The 16,319-nt window shown below is 37.2% G+C and overlaps 1 protein-coding gene across 1 annotated transcript in view; it reads left to right on the plus strand.

The window, feature by feature from the left end:
- The window catches only part of CFAP47 (cilia and flagella associated protein 47), a 489,064-nt gene extending 477,545 nt beyond the window's left edge, over positions 1 to 11,519 (plus strand). Inside the window, exons 63-64 of the mRNA XM_055121064.1 lie at positions 11,030 to 11,198; positions 11,310 to 11,519. Of these exons, the coding sequence (XP_054977039.1) occupies positions 11,030 to 11,198; positions 11,310 to 11,519 (379 nt within the window). The remainder of the gene's footprint in view (positions 1 to 11,029; positions 11,199 to 11,309) is intronic.
- Positions 11,520 to 16,319: the final 4,800 nt, after the last annotated feature.

The raw sequence follows: 16,319 nt of genomic DNA on the forward strand, positions 1-16,319 counted from the left end.
TCTTTCTTAGTGGTGTCTTTGTTTGCTTTTGGTATTAGGGAGATATGTGCTTCATAGAAACTGTTTGGGAGAGTTCCTGTTTTTTCAATTTCCTGGAAAAGTTTGAGGAAAACAGGCAATAGGTCCTCTTTAAATGTTTGGAAGAATTCGCCAGTGAAACCATCTGGGCCTGGGCTTTTGTTTTTGGGGAGGTTTTTGATTACCGTTACAATTTCCTTAACATTGATGGGTCTATTCAGGTATTCCAAGTCTTCTTTCTTCAGTCTTGGGAGATTGTAGGAATCAAGGAATCCATCCATTTCTTTTAGGTTCTCCTTTTTTGTGGCGTAAAGACTTTCAAAGTAGTCTCTAATGATCTTTTGAATCTCACTGGTTTCTTTTATGATGTCCCCCTTTTCATTTCTGATTCGATTTATTAGAGTTTTCTCTCTTTCTTTCTTTGTGAGACTTGTTAGCGGTTTATCAATCTTATTTATTTTCTCAAAGAACCAACTCTTTGTTTCATTGATCTTTCGGATTGTTTTTTTGGTTTCGATGTCATTAATTTCTGCTCTAATTTTTATTATTTCTTTCCTTCGGTCTGGTTTGGGGTCCTTTCTCTGGTCCTTTTCTAGGGTCTTGAGTTGTGAAGTCAAGCTATCTATGTGGGTCCTTTCTTCCTTCCTGAGGAATGCTTGGAGAGCTATAAATTTTCCCCTTAACACGGCTTTAGCTGTGTCCCATAGGTTTTGGTAGCTCGTGTCTTCATTCTCATTTGTTTCTAAGTATCTTTTGATTTCTTCCTTGATTTCCTTCTTGACCCACTCATTGTTCAACATGGAATTGTTTAATTTCCAGGTGTTTGATTTGATTTTCTGTATTTGTGGGTGGTTAGCTTCTATCTTCAGCGCATCGTGGTCTGAAAAGATGGTTGATACAATTTCTATTTTTCCAATTCTATTGAGGTATGTTCTGGGGCCCAGTACATGGTCTATTTTTGAAAATGTTCCATGTGCACTGGAAAAGAATGTGTATTCTTTCTTTTTGGGGTGTAAGGCCCTGTATAGGTCTATTAGGCCTCTCTCTTCAATTTCTTCATTCAGAGTCAGTGTTTCCTTGTTGAGTTTTGTTCTTGTGGATCTATCTAGAGGTGATAAGGCCATATTGAAGTCTCCGACTACAATTGTGCTGTTAGTGATGTCCTCTTTGAAGTCTGTTAGGAGTCGTTTTAAATATTTAGCCGGTCGTTTGTTAGGAGCATATACGTTTAAGAGTGTGATTTCTTCCTGTTGTACATATCCCTTGATAAACAGAAAATGACCTTCGCTGTCCCTTTTGATCTTTTTCATCCTGAAATCTATGTTGTCGGATACCAGGATGGCCACTCCAGCTTTTTTAAGGGGGTTGTTTGCTTGGAGGATTGTTTTCCATCCTTTGACTTTGAGTCTATGTTTACTCTGTTTGTTCAGGTGTGTTTCTTGCAGGCAACAGAATGTTGGGTTTAATTTCCGGATCCATTTAGCCACTCTGTGTCTTTTGATAGGTGCATTTAGGCCATTGACATTGAGAGAGATTATTGTGATGTGGTTTTGTGTCATCTTTCTGTGGGATTTGTTGTTCTTATGGGGCTCCTCCTTGTCTTACAGTAGCCCCTTTAGACCTTCTTTCAAGATTGGTTTTGAGTCTATGAAGTTCCTGAGCTGTTGTTTATCCGAGAAATAGTGTATGGTTCCTTCGAGTTTGAGTGAGAGTTTAGCTGGATAAAGTATTCTTGGTGAGGCATTCATTTCGTTGAGTTTTTTCACTATGTCCCACCATTGTCTTTGGGCTCGGAGGGTTTCTTCTGACAGATCGGCCGTAAATCTGAGGGGTGCTCCTTTGTATGTGATTTCCCTCTTTGACCTTGCTACTTGTAGAATTGTGTCTCTATCTACAGCATCCGCCATTCTGACTATGATATGCCTTGGAGTCTTTTTATTTGGGTCTCTTTTTGCTGGCACTCTTCGGACTTCTTGTATCTGGACGCCTGCCTTCTCCAGCTCTGGGAATTTCTTAGTGATGATGTCTTTGACTATGTTTTTTTCATTGGGGTTACTTCCCTGTGGTTCTGGTACTCCAATAATTCTTATGTTGTTCCTCTTGAAGTCATCCCCCAGGGCTCTGATTTGCTCTATAGCCATTTTGAGGTCTTTGGCCATTATTTGTTGCTGTCTGTAAGCTTTCTGCAGCTCATCCTCAAGCTCGCTGATTCTGTCTTCGGCTGTAGTCATTCTGCTGTTGAGGGCATCTAGTGAGATTTTTATTTCATCTACCGATTGCTTTATTTGTGAGACTTCCGTTCGAAGGTTTGAAATTTCTGCTCTCATTTCTGCTCTCATTTCTTCCTGTATTTTCTTGGTAGACCGTTCGAGCGCTTGATTCATCTCCTCCCTTAATTTATTGGATGTCTGTTCCATAGTTGCTTGGAGTAGGTCGACTCTCCTCCATATTTCCTCTCTGAATTGTTTATCTGAGAGGTCGTAGATGTTGGGAGACTCTTTTGAGGTTTCTAGTATCTTTTCTTCTCCCTCTCTTCGTGGAGGGGATTTTCGCTGTTTCTTCATATTGTCACGGAAGTGCAGAGTTGGAACCTTGTAGTTATTTATTCCTCTTCCTTTTTGTGGGAAGAAGGGGCTCCGATTGTGCTAAACTTCCCTTATTCACTGATAGCTTTTATACTGTCAGCCTAAGCTAATGGCTATTTTGCGTAAATGTTTGAGATCGCAAAAGTGAGTTTTCAAAGGAATACACAGTATGGATTGAGCTGAGGTAGCAAAGAATAACTGCGGCCGCGTTAGCGTTGGCCGCTCTGAGAGGAGGCCACGCCCACTTTAGACCACGATTGGCAGTAAATTTTAGTGTCATACTTGTTCACTTTGATACCGCTGCCTCTTGGGATGGGCATCTGTTATCTTTTTTTGAGGAGCCACATCCAGCAATGCTCTGTGTTTACTCCTGGCTCTGCACTCAGGAACTACTTCACATGCATGATGCTGAGGGGACCATGTGGGATGCTGGGGATCAAACCTAGGTTAGCTACATGCCAAGCAAGTGTCCTACCGCTGTACTACCTCTCCAGCCCCAGGAAATCTAATTTCTTTCATCAAATATTTTATGTGCATGTGGCCCAACACAACACTCTGAATTTGACCACAGACTTTGCTACTATAGGTTAGTTTTAGATAATCCACAACATTTTCCTTTTAGGTGAAAATTCGAAAGATGCAAAGTAGAAGCATCCTAAGATATTAGAAAGTGAACTTATTTCATAACATTTATGAGCTTTTTTATTTGTGTTTTTGTTCCACACTATGTGCTCAGGGAATAATATGGGGTAATAGAGATCGAACCAGGGTTACCCATATGCAAAGCATGTGTATTACTCTCTACATCATCTGTCTGGTCTACCTTTTATGGACCTTTAGCAAATAAAATTATATTTATTTTTCTATTTTTATGAATTTCAATTTATTATTGAAAATGAATTCATAGAGTTTATTATATCTGAGCCACTATATTCTGTGCTTGTTTTCCTAGTTAAGTAACCACTCCATAACATTATTCTGTTTTTAATTTAATGGAACATGGGAACTAAATCATTTGAATTCAAAATAAGACAAATTCCATCCTTCATCTACTCACTATATAATTGCTTTTGACAGATAAAATGATATAATTCAATCATCACTTATAAAAGATTACAATAAAAAGTCTGAAAAGGTTAGATTATTTTCATAAGAAAAAATAAAGGTATGAAATATATGAGTACTAGAAGAATATCACTATTATTTCTGCATAAATTGAAAATTCAATTGTTTTCATTAGTCTACTTTGTCTGCAAATCTCATTGGAAATTCTCTCTGCATTATTTAGTTGGAAGCATTAACCAGGGCCAGTGTTTACTGTCAGAAAGAGGAAAACTAGGGGTGTGTTACATCCGATAGAATCTATCTGCTTAATTGTAGCTACCCTTTGATTCTTCCAGTGTCTCAGGTGATATCATCACAATTTACATAAACTTTGATAATAATAATATAATATTAATATTTTTCAGATGTTCTAAGCCTGTTATTTTCTATGATAAAAAGGTAAACATGTGTCTGTCTCAACCACCTCAGAATAATAAATTAGAAACTCTCTTCTCACAATCTTGATTCACCTACATCTTTTAACTTGTTTAAATTTTATTACAGTGAACTCAGAACATACCTTCATACTTTGGCTAGGCCTTTGAACAAAATAGAACAATTTGTACTTTATTTTATTTGGTTTTGAATGATACCCAGTGATGCTCAGGACTCTGTGCTCAGGGATTACTCCTGGCAAAGCTAAGGGGAACTCCATGGGGTGTAGGGAAAGGGACTCGGGTTGCCACATGCAAGTCTGTACCCACTGTACTTTGACCTTATATAACTGTCAAGTCAGTTTCTTTTGTATTTTATCTGGGACTCTTGATTTTAATTTTTTAAAACATCTTTGAGTTAATTTTTGTGGATAGTAAGAAAGTACATGATCTGTGATTCAGTCTCTTAACACAGTATCTGTTTCTTTTAAGTTTTCCCCTTCACTTTATCTATATTCTGGTGGTGGTGTATTAACGCTTGCACCTTTGACTGTGGTGCATGTCACCTGATTGTGGTACTTACAGCCTTGCTTGTGGTCCTCACACACTTGATTGTGACATGTCAGGAGTCACACTGCATTAGGTACAGTGCTTGCACACTTGATTATGGTGTGTCTAGAGTCAAACTTTGAGTGCTCACATATGCTTGGTTATCGTGTGACAGGTATCATACATTTGCTAGTGGTGCTTGGGAATACACAAGCAGAGGCAGTGATCACACTCAGCAATGTGATGCAGTGACAGTGCTCAGACTTTTGACCTCATCATCCAAGCAAGGCAGGTGTTCTAACACTGTGCCACATCCCCAGGTCTAGGTCTGTATTGTTAGGCCATTAAATTTTTCAAACTAGAAAAGAGAAGTAATTGTGGCAATATATTTGTATAGAAAATACAAAAGAGAAACAATAATTCTGCTTTATTATAAAGACAGATTTCTTAGTTCCTTTTTAGTTAATACTGAAGATACCCTCTAAGCTGTTTTGTTTAAAATTAGACATGGCTATATAATATATATACATATATAATTAGACATGGTTATTAAAATATAAGAATATGAATATGTTTTATGTTGTACTATTTTTGATGAAAGGATGCATTAATTAGAAATTCTAAAATATGTATTAATATACATCATATGAACTCAAAATAATAAATAAATTTTGATCCTTCCGACCTGAGCTTGTACAGCTCAACAGTTTCCAAATATGGAGTAAATGACTTAAAGTTAATAGGATATTTTTTAAAAATGATCTAAGTATAAATTTTAATTCTGTTTAGCTTTGCTTTTAAGTCTATGATAATGCCTCCCTTATACTTTAGACATTTTGGAGGGTTTTTCAAAAGAATTAACAGCGGGCCCTGTATGTAGCTTGGTAGTAAAGTATGTTTATTCATGAGACCTGGATTCAATCCCCAACACTGTAAAATAAATAATTAAATTATTAAATGTAAAAGATTCAACAGACATATAAATGTCCTCACTAATGTGTGGATTTGGATGGCTTTTAATAATCGAAGATCCCTCATGAAGGTGCAGTCACATGGTGTCTAAGTTCAGTCATTTAAAGACTTGATTGAGCTAAATAATCAAAGTGGTTTACTCTTAAAATTGGTAGTTAATACTAGTTGTTGGATAAGAGTTTGGCTAATGTTTTGTCTCAAGTGGTCAGATTGTGTTTGTGGTGACAGGTTTTCCACGGTATACATTTTAAATAACTGCATGACATTTTCTGACGCAAACTTACAAGCTATGTGGCATCCCTTCAAGCATATTTTCTTGGTTATTAGAGAGTCACTCTGTTTGCTTTGCTAGCTTGCATTTATGAAAGGTAACAAAACCCCACCTGTAATAAAAAAAGTGTTAAGGAAGTGCAGGAATACCTTAGTAGAATATGCTTATTTGAGAACTGTAAGCTTTTTCTAAGTCAATAAACTCTTCTCCAGTTTCCTCCAGGACAATGTCACCAACTGTAATTCTTTGAGTAGAAAAACTGGTAATATGTTGGATAATGTTACCAAGCTACCAAAAGGGATGAATTTATTTTTTCTTCATGGATCAATTTCTGGAAGACAATTGAAAATTATCCCATATAAAATGTGTGCTATATTTATTTTAGATGACTCAGTGATGTGAATAAGCTACTCAGTAGATCCATCTTATTTTTCATCACTGGAGAATCTAAACCTAAGAAGAGAATCTAAACCTAAGAAACTAGTGGGAGAACATACGTGAAAGAAACAAGATTAGGTAGGAAAACAGCCAGGTCTGATCGTATTCAAGTTTAGACAGCTCCCATCTGAACCAACTCAGTATCTCAGTATCTTATCCTTTAGTGATCAGTAGTAAAATACATTCTGATGAGAAGGATGACTCTGTGTTCTGGTAACTCCACATCTTTATTGGCTCTTAAACATGCATGGAGAGGACTGGAGGAGGAAAACAATGTATGGCTAGCCATGAAGTGGTGACTATTCTGTATCCTTCATTCACTTACCTCTCCAACATAAATGTCTCCAGGAGGGAAGCAAATAGAAAGGAGCAAGAAAGGTTATTTTAGTGAAGGTATCTTTTTTATTACATTTTAAAAGTACAAAGGATGCTGTCTAAGAATCATTTTAGGTGTGATGACTCACTAATGAAAACTGCCCTGAATATTTAGGCTAAACATATGATACAGTTCAAAGTATTATAACAGCTCTTTTATTCTTAATGACAGTTTTTGTTTATTTTTTTAATGAATCACCATAAGATACACAGTTACAAAGCTGTTCATGATCAGGTTTCAGTCATACCTTGTTCCAAGACCCGTCCCTTCACCAGTGTAGATATCTCACCACCAATATCCCGTTTCCCTCCCACAACCATGCACCCCCCAGCCAACCTCTGTGGCAGTCACTTTTCTTCTTTGTCCTTTGGGGCATTATGGCTTGCAATACAGATGCTGAGAGGTCATCATGTTTGTTCCTTTACCGGCTTTCAGCATGCAGTTCTTATCCAGACTGATCATTTCCAACTACCGTTGTCATAGTTGTTCCTTCTGCATCCCACCTGCCTTCTCACCCAGCATCTAAGGCAGGTTATAACCATGAACCAATCCTCCTTGCCTGTGTTTCTACTGTCCTTGGGTATTAGTCTCATACTATGTTATTTTATGCCCCACAACTGAGTGCAATTATTCTATGTCTTTTCCTCTTCTTCTTACTCCTTGCTCACAGCATAATACTCTCCATGTATATCTATTTATAAGCGAATTTCATGTATTCATTTTCATTTTTCCTAAAAGCTGAGTAGTATTCCATTGTGTAGATGTACCATAATTTCTTTAACCAGTCTTCTGTTCTTGGGCACTTGGGTTGTTTCCAGATTCTGGCTATTGTGACTTACGGTTTGCAGTACAGATACTGAAAGGTTATCTCTTTACCTACTTTCAACACTCAGTTCCTGTCCAAGATGATTATTTTCATCTGTTATTGTCATACTGGTTCCTTCTCTATCCTAACTCCCCTTCGCCTCGCCCCCCAGAGACGCTTGTGGCAAGCTTCCAACCATTGACCAGATCTCCTGACACTTGTTTCCTTGGCCTTGGATATTAGTCTCATAGCTACCCATGGCGTATTCAATATGCCAAAAACAGTAACTACAAGTCTCACGATGGAGACATTACTGCCCGCTCGAGCAAATTGATGAGCAAATTGATGAGCAATAGGATGACAGTGATACAGTGATACAGTGACATATATATATATACACACACATGCTATATCAAGAATATATACACACATGAAAATATATATGTATATATATATACAGTGACATATATATACACACACATGATATATCAAGAATATATACACACATGAAAATATATATGTATATATATATACATACACACATATGCTTGATTATATCAAGCATCTGGCAAACAATTTTGTGGTAACTGTTGCTGCCTAAAGTCTTGTTTTTAACAAATCTTAAAGCAGAATTCTAAAAACTCATGTATGGCCCCTCTTCTGGATTATGGGAAAATGTAATCCCATAAAATTTATGGGACATCTTATAGCCTAATTATTCCTCTTGAAGTACCTGGCAAGCTACCGAGAGTTTCCTGTCCGCATGGGAGAGTCTGGCAAGCTCCCCGTGGCGTGTTCATATGCCAAAATCAGTAACAATGATGGGTTTCATTCCCCCGACCCTGAAAGAGCCTCCAATGTGGCACCATTGGGAAAGACGAGTAAAGAGAGGCTTCTAAAATCTCAGGTCTAGGATGAATGGAGACGTAACTGAGACCACTCAAGAAATCCGGTGATAAAAGGGATGATGATGATGATGATGATGATGATGATGATGATGATGATGATGATGATGATGATGATACACACACACACACACACACACAACCTGAGTGCCCGAGAACAGATGACTAAATAAAGAAACTGGTATATCTGCACAAAGGAATACTATGCAGCAGCTAGAAAAAATGAAGTCATGAAATTCACTTATAAATGTATGGACATGGAGAGTATCATGCTGAGTGAAATGAGTCAGAAAGAGAGGGACAGGTATATAATGACTGCATTAATTTGTGGAATATAAAAATACACATACATATATCTTCATGATAGATTTACCTACCTTTGAACAACTAAGTTGATCCCAAATATCAGCTATTGTAATGAGTGCAGTCATAAATAATTTTCTGTATTGGTCCTTTTGAATGAACATTTCTCTGCCTTACAGGTAGATACTCAAAGGTGAAATTGCTGGGTTGTATGGCAGCTTAATTTTAAGTTTTATTAGAACCATCCATACTGTTTTCCACAGGGATTGAACCAGACAGCAGTCCCACCAGCAGTGGGTGAGAGTTCCTCTTTTTTAACCACATCCCTGCCAACACAGATTTTTCCACTATTTTTTGATATGTGCCATTCTCATTGGTGTAGAATGATCTCTAATTGTTATCTTGACTTGGATGTCCCTAATAATAAGTGATGAGGAACATTTTTCATGTGCCTGTTAAGCCATCCATTGGTCTTCCTCAGAAAAGTGTTCATTTCCTCTCCCCATTTTTAGATGGGGTTTCAGATTTTTTGGTTGATCTTTGTGAATATTTTCGGATGTGTTGATTGCAAATACTTTTTCCTACTCAGCTATTCTTTAGTTACAGCCTGTGTTTCATTTGCCATACAGAAACTTTTTTGTTTGGTGTAGTCCCATTTGTTTAGTTTTGATTCTATACTCTTTGCCAATGGCATCCTAGAATTGAAGATTTCTTTGAGGTTTATTTTGTTTTGTATACCACATCCAGCTGTGCCCAAGTCTTTACTCCTGACTCTATACTCAGGAATCACTTCCCGTGTTACTTGGGGGACCATATGTGGTATCAAGAATTGAACCTCGGTTGGCCATTTGCAAGGCAAGTGCCTTACCCACTGTACTATTATTAAAGATCTTCCCTACTGATTTCAAAGCAACTAATTATGTATTTCCTGGGAAGGAAAAGCTTATTAACTGGTGTCTGAATTTCACACCATGTGAATTGGTCTGTATATTGTTGAATCATTTTATCCATGGGTAAAAAGGTCTGGGTCTTCTTGTTTTGACGTCTTGCTCTCATCACCCCTGTAGGCATTATATTTTATATACTTTTGTATATTTGAGTATAAATCATTGCCAAACACTGGTAATGAAATGTGTTAAATAAAAATCATCTTGTGGTGCCAGAGTATAGTACAGTGGGTAGGACACTTGCCTTGCATACAGCAGACAGATTCGATCCACGGCACCCTCTACAATTCTTGAGCCCTGCCAGGAATGATCCCTGAGCACAGCCAAGTGTGGCCCCCAAACTAAAAAAATAACCATGATGATTACTAATTTTGATTAATTCTTAAAGATAAGGTTCTACATATCGGCACTGAGATAATTGCACAGATATAATTTTTAGGGGCTGTTGATTTCACTTAACAAGATATGAAATTGAGGTACAGAAATCTGGAAAATTTTCTGAATTTGTAGTTCTAAATAGAGCTAAGATCCCAAACCAGGTTAGCCATATCCATAGTGTACTTTCTGAAATCTTCTGCCGTTATAATCAGCATAAATGTCTGAACAGATATAACATTGTCCTAAACTAAGTCTCCAACTTTTTTCTCTGTGTTAGACTATTGGAGCTATTCTAGAAAACTGCACTTTATTTTCTACCAGTATCTTCCCAATTAGGTTGAATTTAAGATTCCTCTCTTGTAAACTCCCATGCATTGTACCCTTTCCTGTTTCATCCTACCATGAAATTATCCACCATCTTTGACAGTCTTCATATCAAATGTAATTGATCTTGATATGAAGATGGTCACTTGATTCTTAAATGTCACTCAGTTCATTTCAGATCTTAGCAGTTTATCTTCAAGCCCAAACATAGTTAATGAGCCCATAAAGTACTTTCATATCACTTAGCAAATTTGAAAGCTAAAGGAGAATGAGAAAATATCACAGTGGAATAATAGAACAAATGAAATTCTTATGATAACTGTTATGGTTGGGTTTTTCTATATGAATATATTATTACAGATGGTTTAATTTTCATTTGAGCAAGGAGTTCTTCCAGTTTACATAGGCAGAGTATTTTATTCTTTGCACACTATATAGGATGTTATTTTTAAGGATCTTTAAGAATCCATTTTGTTACCATCAGAAGAATGACACAACAGTAATTTTAAAAACGCCTATAGGCATTTCATAAACTAACAAGTATTAGACTCACATCTACATAGCAGAATTAATGTTTGACTGTTGTCCTCTACAGCAGAATATAAACTATATATCATGTTCTCACCAAAAATATTGGTTAATGATAACATTTAAAGTTAGTGTTTATACTTTTGTTTCAGAGATCCAGAACCATTCACTGCATGCTTCCGACCTAAAAGTGATCCTGAGTTTTTTATAACACCTCAAGAAGGAGAACTCCGTCCTCATGAAAGTGAGAGATCTATCTTCAGAGTGGGTTTTAAGCCCCAAAGATATGGTAAACCATACAAAGCAGAGTTAGTAATAGAGGTCAGTCTTTGAAAGTCATAATCAATGATATTTGTTGTCACTAAAAGCATTAAATTACCTGGTGGGAAAGATTATCACCCATATAAACTCTTTCCCTCTTTTCATTTTTAGACAGAAGATATGTACTGGTTATATGCTGTCTATGGAGTAATTCCAACTTCTGCACCTTCAAAAGATGTGAAAGCCAAGGTTGACTGTCATAGGATGTCTGAGTCTAAAACAAAGTGTGTGCACAATTACGTCTATGAAAATGCTCGGCTCTTTAAGACAGGGCTGTCCCCTAAAACAAAAAATGCTCCTTTGACATGGAAGAATAAATAAAAATGGCTTCTGTCAAACTACTTCTTGATCTTAAGTAGAATTGATTGTATTGCCGTGTGTATAATTTAAACTTTTGTGACATTTGCATGTTCTGAGGAATTACTGTTTTAATTATAATTGGTCTTCTATATTTTACTTTTCAAACTGCTACTGTATCTATTGCATCTATTCCCCAGATCTGTTATACCTAATTCATGAGTTATGTTGTGTGTTTTAAGGTAAACTAGATGCAAATATTTTAATTGGTTTATTTTAAAGTACAGGAGTGCCAATACCCCTATTGCAAACCACAACACCCACAAGGAGAGAGAGAACAAAAGGGAATGCCCTGCCACAGAGGTGGGGTAGGGTGTGGGGTATGGGATTGGGGGGTGGGAGAGATACTGGGTTTATTTCTGGTGGAGAATGGATACTGGTAGAGGGATGGGTTCTCGAACATTGTATGAGGGAAACACAAGCACGCAAATGTGTAAATCTGTAACTTTACCTTCATAGTGATGCACTAATTAAAAAATAAATAAATTTTTAAAAATAAATAAAATAAAATTTGGGGGTCTGGAGTGATAGCACAGTGGGTAGGGTGTTTGCCTTGCACGCGGCCAACCCGGGTTCAAGTTCCAGCATCCCATATGGTCCCCTGAGTAATTCCTGAGTGTAGAGCCAGGCGTACCTCTGTGCATCACCGGGTGTGACCCCAAAAGCAAAATATATATATATATATATATAAACTATATATCATATAATAAAAAATAAAATTTGGGACAGAGAAAGTACAAGCGATAAAGTACTTGCCTTGATGCAGCAAGGAATAAAGTACCAATAGATGCTATAACATGAAAGAGCCATAAGAGCATTAGGTGTGAAAGAAGCCAGACACAAATAGCCATATACTTTATGATTTCATTTATAAAAATTCCAGAATAAGCAAATTCATAGATCTAAAATGAGATTCATGGTAGTCAAGGTCTAGAGAAGATGGAGAATAGGAAATGACTAGTTTTAGGTATAAGATTTATGGATCAATAGAAATGTATAAAAATTAAGTTACTGCTGTACAGCTTTGTGAGTATATTAAATTTTACTCAATTGTGTGCTTTAAAAAAGTTTAAAAATTATGTACAGGAGTGCATTTATACCAAAACTGAAAAAAGATTTCATGGCAATGCTATTTCAAATACTGGAGTTGCTATTGTAGCCCAATTTGTCAGGTTGATCTTGTTTATCATTAAGTCATTAAATATGTTGCTTATCTGTTTTTTTCTTTTTGGGTCACACCCGGCAATGCACAGGGGTTACTCCTGGCTCTGCACTCAAGAATTACCCTTGGCAGTGCTCAGGGGACCATATGGGATGCTGGGATTTGAACCCGGGTTGGCCGCGTGCAAGGCAAACGCCCTACCCGCTGTGCTATCACTCCAGCCCCATGTTGCTTATCTTTTAAATCATTAAATGTCAACATATAAAATTAAATGATATACGATTTCTTTTTTTTTGTAAGAGTACTGCTATTTGTTCAGGCACTGATTAAGCTGACTGAAGCAGGCATGAACTCCACATTTCTTTTTGTTTAATTTTTAATTTTATTTTCATAAAGTTATTCACAGTAATTTTTTACATTCAGCATTTCAACAACAATTCTACCACCACTGCATTCTCCCACCATCATTATTTTGAATTTTCCCACCACCACCCAAGCCTGACCCGTAGGTATATACTAAATGATTTATTTTGTATTGTTTGTTATGCATAGTATGAGGTGTCATGTGGCCACAAAAGTGGCCATGCACTCCTGGAATTTTAGGATTTTTTTAATATTTTGGGTCTAGAGGTATCTTTGCAGCATGCTACTCTCTTCTGAGAATCATATGTATGTTTCTGAATCATGGTCGTTAATGTACTTAAATGCCTTCCAGAGGCAGTTCTTGGGCAGGACTGCAGGGAAATTGGAAGAACAAGGAGATGGGGGAAGATCGCCCATTCCCGACTCCATAAAGCCTAGATTTTTCAGTCACTAGTCCGGAATACCTGAGTTTTTCAGCGTATTTGTTCTCATGCATGGGGTGTTTCAGGACGAGCCTGTGAAGGTCAGCCGTGAGCATGACAAAAATTGGGTTCTGGAGGTTTGCAGCTGCCTGAGTTCATTTGGGGCAGGTGGAGGGACGCACCTCCCCCCACCACGGTGCCCCAGTAAGATAAACTTGGCAAGGGGTTGGGAGACATCTCTGCAGTGTGCTGCTTTCTTCTGAGATTCATTTGAGTCTCTGACTCATGGCCATTAATGTGCTTAAATTGCCTGATTTTGATCTTTTTAAGATTTATTTATGGGTCTCTGAAGCAAGGCCGATAAATAAGCTTGTATAGCTGAGCCAGAGGTAGTTTGTGGGTGTGACTCCCACATACTTAACTTTTGGCTGCTTAATTTTTGGTGAAACTTTGTCCCAAGTTGTTGGGGTCCAGCCAGAGGACCAGCGACAGTTTTGCAGTATCAAAAAGCCTGAAGGCACCATCAGGCTGCTGATACATTCATCCCACATGTACAGGTTGACCTGCTGTGCGGCACCATACTCCCAATATACAATTTATTATATCTGTTATTTACAGTACCATGTGTAATTCAGTAAGTAATTAATTTAAAAATCCATGTCCCTACATGGAGTGTTTAAATAATATATATGGGTATATTTCAGAATTATCCAAAAGAAAATTTATTTTTCCAAAACATGAAGAGTATGTTGGCTGATACCTATATTTTTCCTTTTTTTAAGATTTTTGGGCCATAGCTGATAAGTTTTACTTTTTTTCTGTTTTTGGGTCACACCCAACCATGCACAGGGGTTATTCCTGGCTTTGCACTCAGGAATTACTCCTGGAAGTGCTCAGGGGACAATACGGGCTGCTGGGAATCGAACCCAGGTTGGCTGCATGCAAGGCAAATGCCCTATTATCATTTCAGCCCCAGTTTTTACATTTTTAATGAATAAAACAAAGAATAATTTTCAGTGTCACAAAAAAACTAAGTAATATATTGTCACTTCCATAAAATTGATGGGCAGGATAGGCTCTGGATCATTGATATTATTTGATTTTCTTTGGCTTACTCTCCTTTATGTTGTGTTCCTAGATATCAAAGGAGTTTGCCTTGAGCAAAAAGACTCAGCAGGAAATGAGTCAGAAATAGAATAGGGGTATTGCTAAAAATTTAGGATTTGGCTTATGAGCCATTACAATCACAAGGAGCAAAACTTGTGCATTTTTTTTTAAAAAATTCATTTGAATTCAACTAAAAGTTGCTATTAAAAGTACCTCTTTGAATAAAAGAATACTTTTTTTGAGGGCCATAGCACGTAGGGTTCTTGTGGTCAACCAGATTTGACCCCTGGCACTATATATGGTTACCCTTTACAGGAGTGATGCCTGAGGGCAGAGCCAGAAGTAAGCCCTGAGCATTTCAGACCCCAAAACAAAAAGTACTACTTTATATAGATTTTCTATGATAGCATTCAAATTAAATTTGTCTACCGAGATTATCTCGCCCACACTGCAGAGCCTGGCAAGCTACCCGTAATGTATTTGATATGCCAAAAACAGTAACAGGTTTCACAATGGAGATGTTACTGGTGCCCGCAAATCAATGAACAACGGGATGACAGTGACAGTTGACAGTGTCATTCATAACTTATCATTCTGATTTCATCATTTAATCAGTTTAAAATATAGCAATCCCATTATCACTTTACCTTCCTTGTTTATAATTTTTTTATTTTTTTTCTAGAGCCAAAAGAGATAGTATAATTGGTAATAGGTTATGTGCTTATCGTGTAAAGTACCAATCCTGAATCAATCCCCAGCACCACATATGGTTCCCTTCAGCACCTCCAGGAGTGATTCCTGAATACAGAGCCAGAAGTAAGCCCTAAGAACTGAAGATAGCTGCCTAACCCCCTCCCAATAATTTCTTTTTCCTTCTATATCTGTTTTTTCTTTGTTTTCATTTGTTTCATAGGTTTGATTCTTATATGTGTTGGTATGAATTTATTTGTATTTCTCTTAAATGGAATTGCATCAGCTTTTCCAAATGCAATGTATTTACCACAATTTGCAAGTTTTCTTCCATAGTTCTTCAAGTATGTTCTCAACCCTATCCTTTATCTTCTCTAATCTAGGTTTCTGGGAACAAAACATTGTGATTGTCTCACGTATCCCAGATGGTCTTTTTTCGATCCTTCTTTTCTCTTGTTCAAATTAGAATTAAAATTGTTCTCATTAAAAGCTTCCCCAGACAAAAGCCTGTGGTTTCGCATCACCAGATTTCTCTAACAATCAACTAATTCTTTTATCTGTTCTCTCTGTTGTGCTGTTGTCCTCATCAAAATTCTTGGCTTTTTTTATTTTGTCACCTGTGCACTTTTTGGTTTGGGGACCATAGCCAGCAATGGCCCTACTAAGTGCTCAGGGGTCACCTCCTGCTCTAGAGAGCCATGTATAACCAGGATTGAACTCAGGGCTCCTGTGTACAAACATGTCCTCGGCCTGTTGAGCTATCTCTCTGACCCCCGGTTGTGTTTTTTATTTCTTGCATATCTGCTTGCTTCATCTGTACACTATTCATTCCTTTCTTGAGATTTTTCCTTTTCTTTGTTAAATCTCTATTGTCTCAAACATGCGTAGTAGCTTGCTGAATCTTTTACTTTCTGTTGAAAAGGGCTGCTGTAAAATCTTTTTCAGATCATTCAAATCTGTCGTGTTAGCTTAGCATTTATTGTATTTTTATTCATTCTTTCTGATTATATAGGAAGGAAT

Source organism: Sorex araneus, chromosome X, assembly GCF_027595985.1.
Source record: "Sorex araneus isolate mSorAra2 chromosome X, mSorAra2.pri, whole genome shotgun sequence".
Classification (NCBI taxonomy): Eukaryota; Metazoa; Chordata; class Mammalia; order Eulipotyphla; family Soricidae; genus Sorex; species Sorex araneus.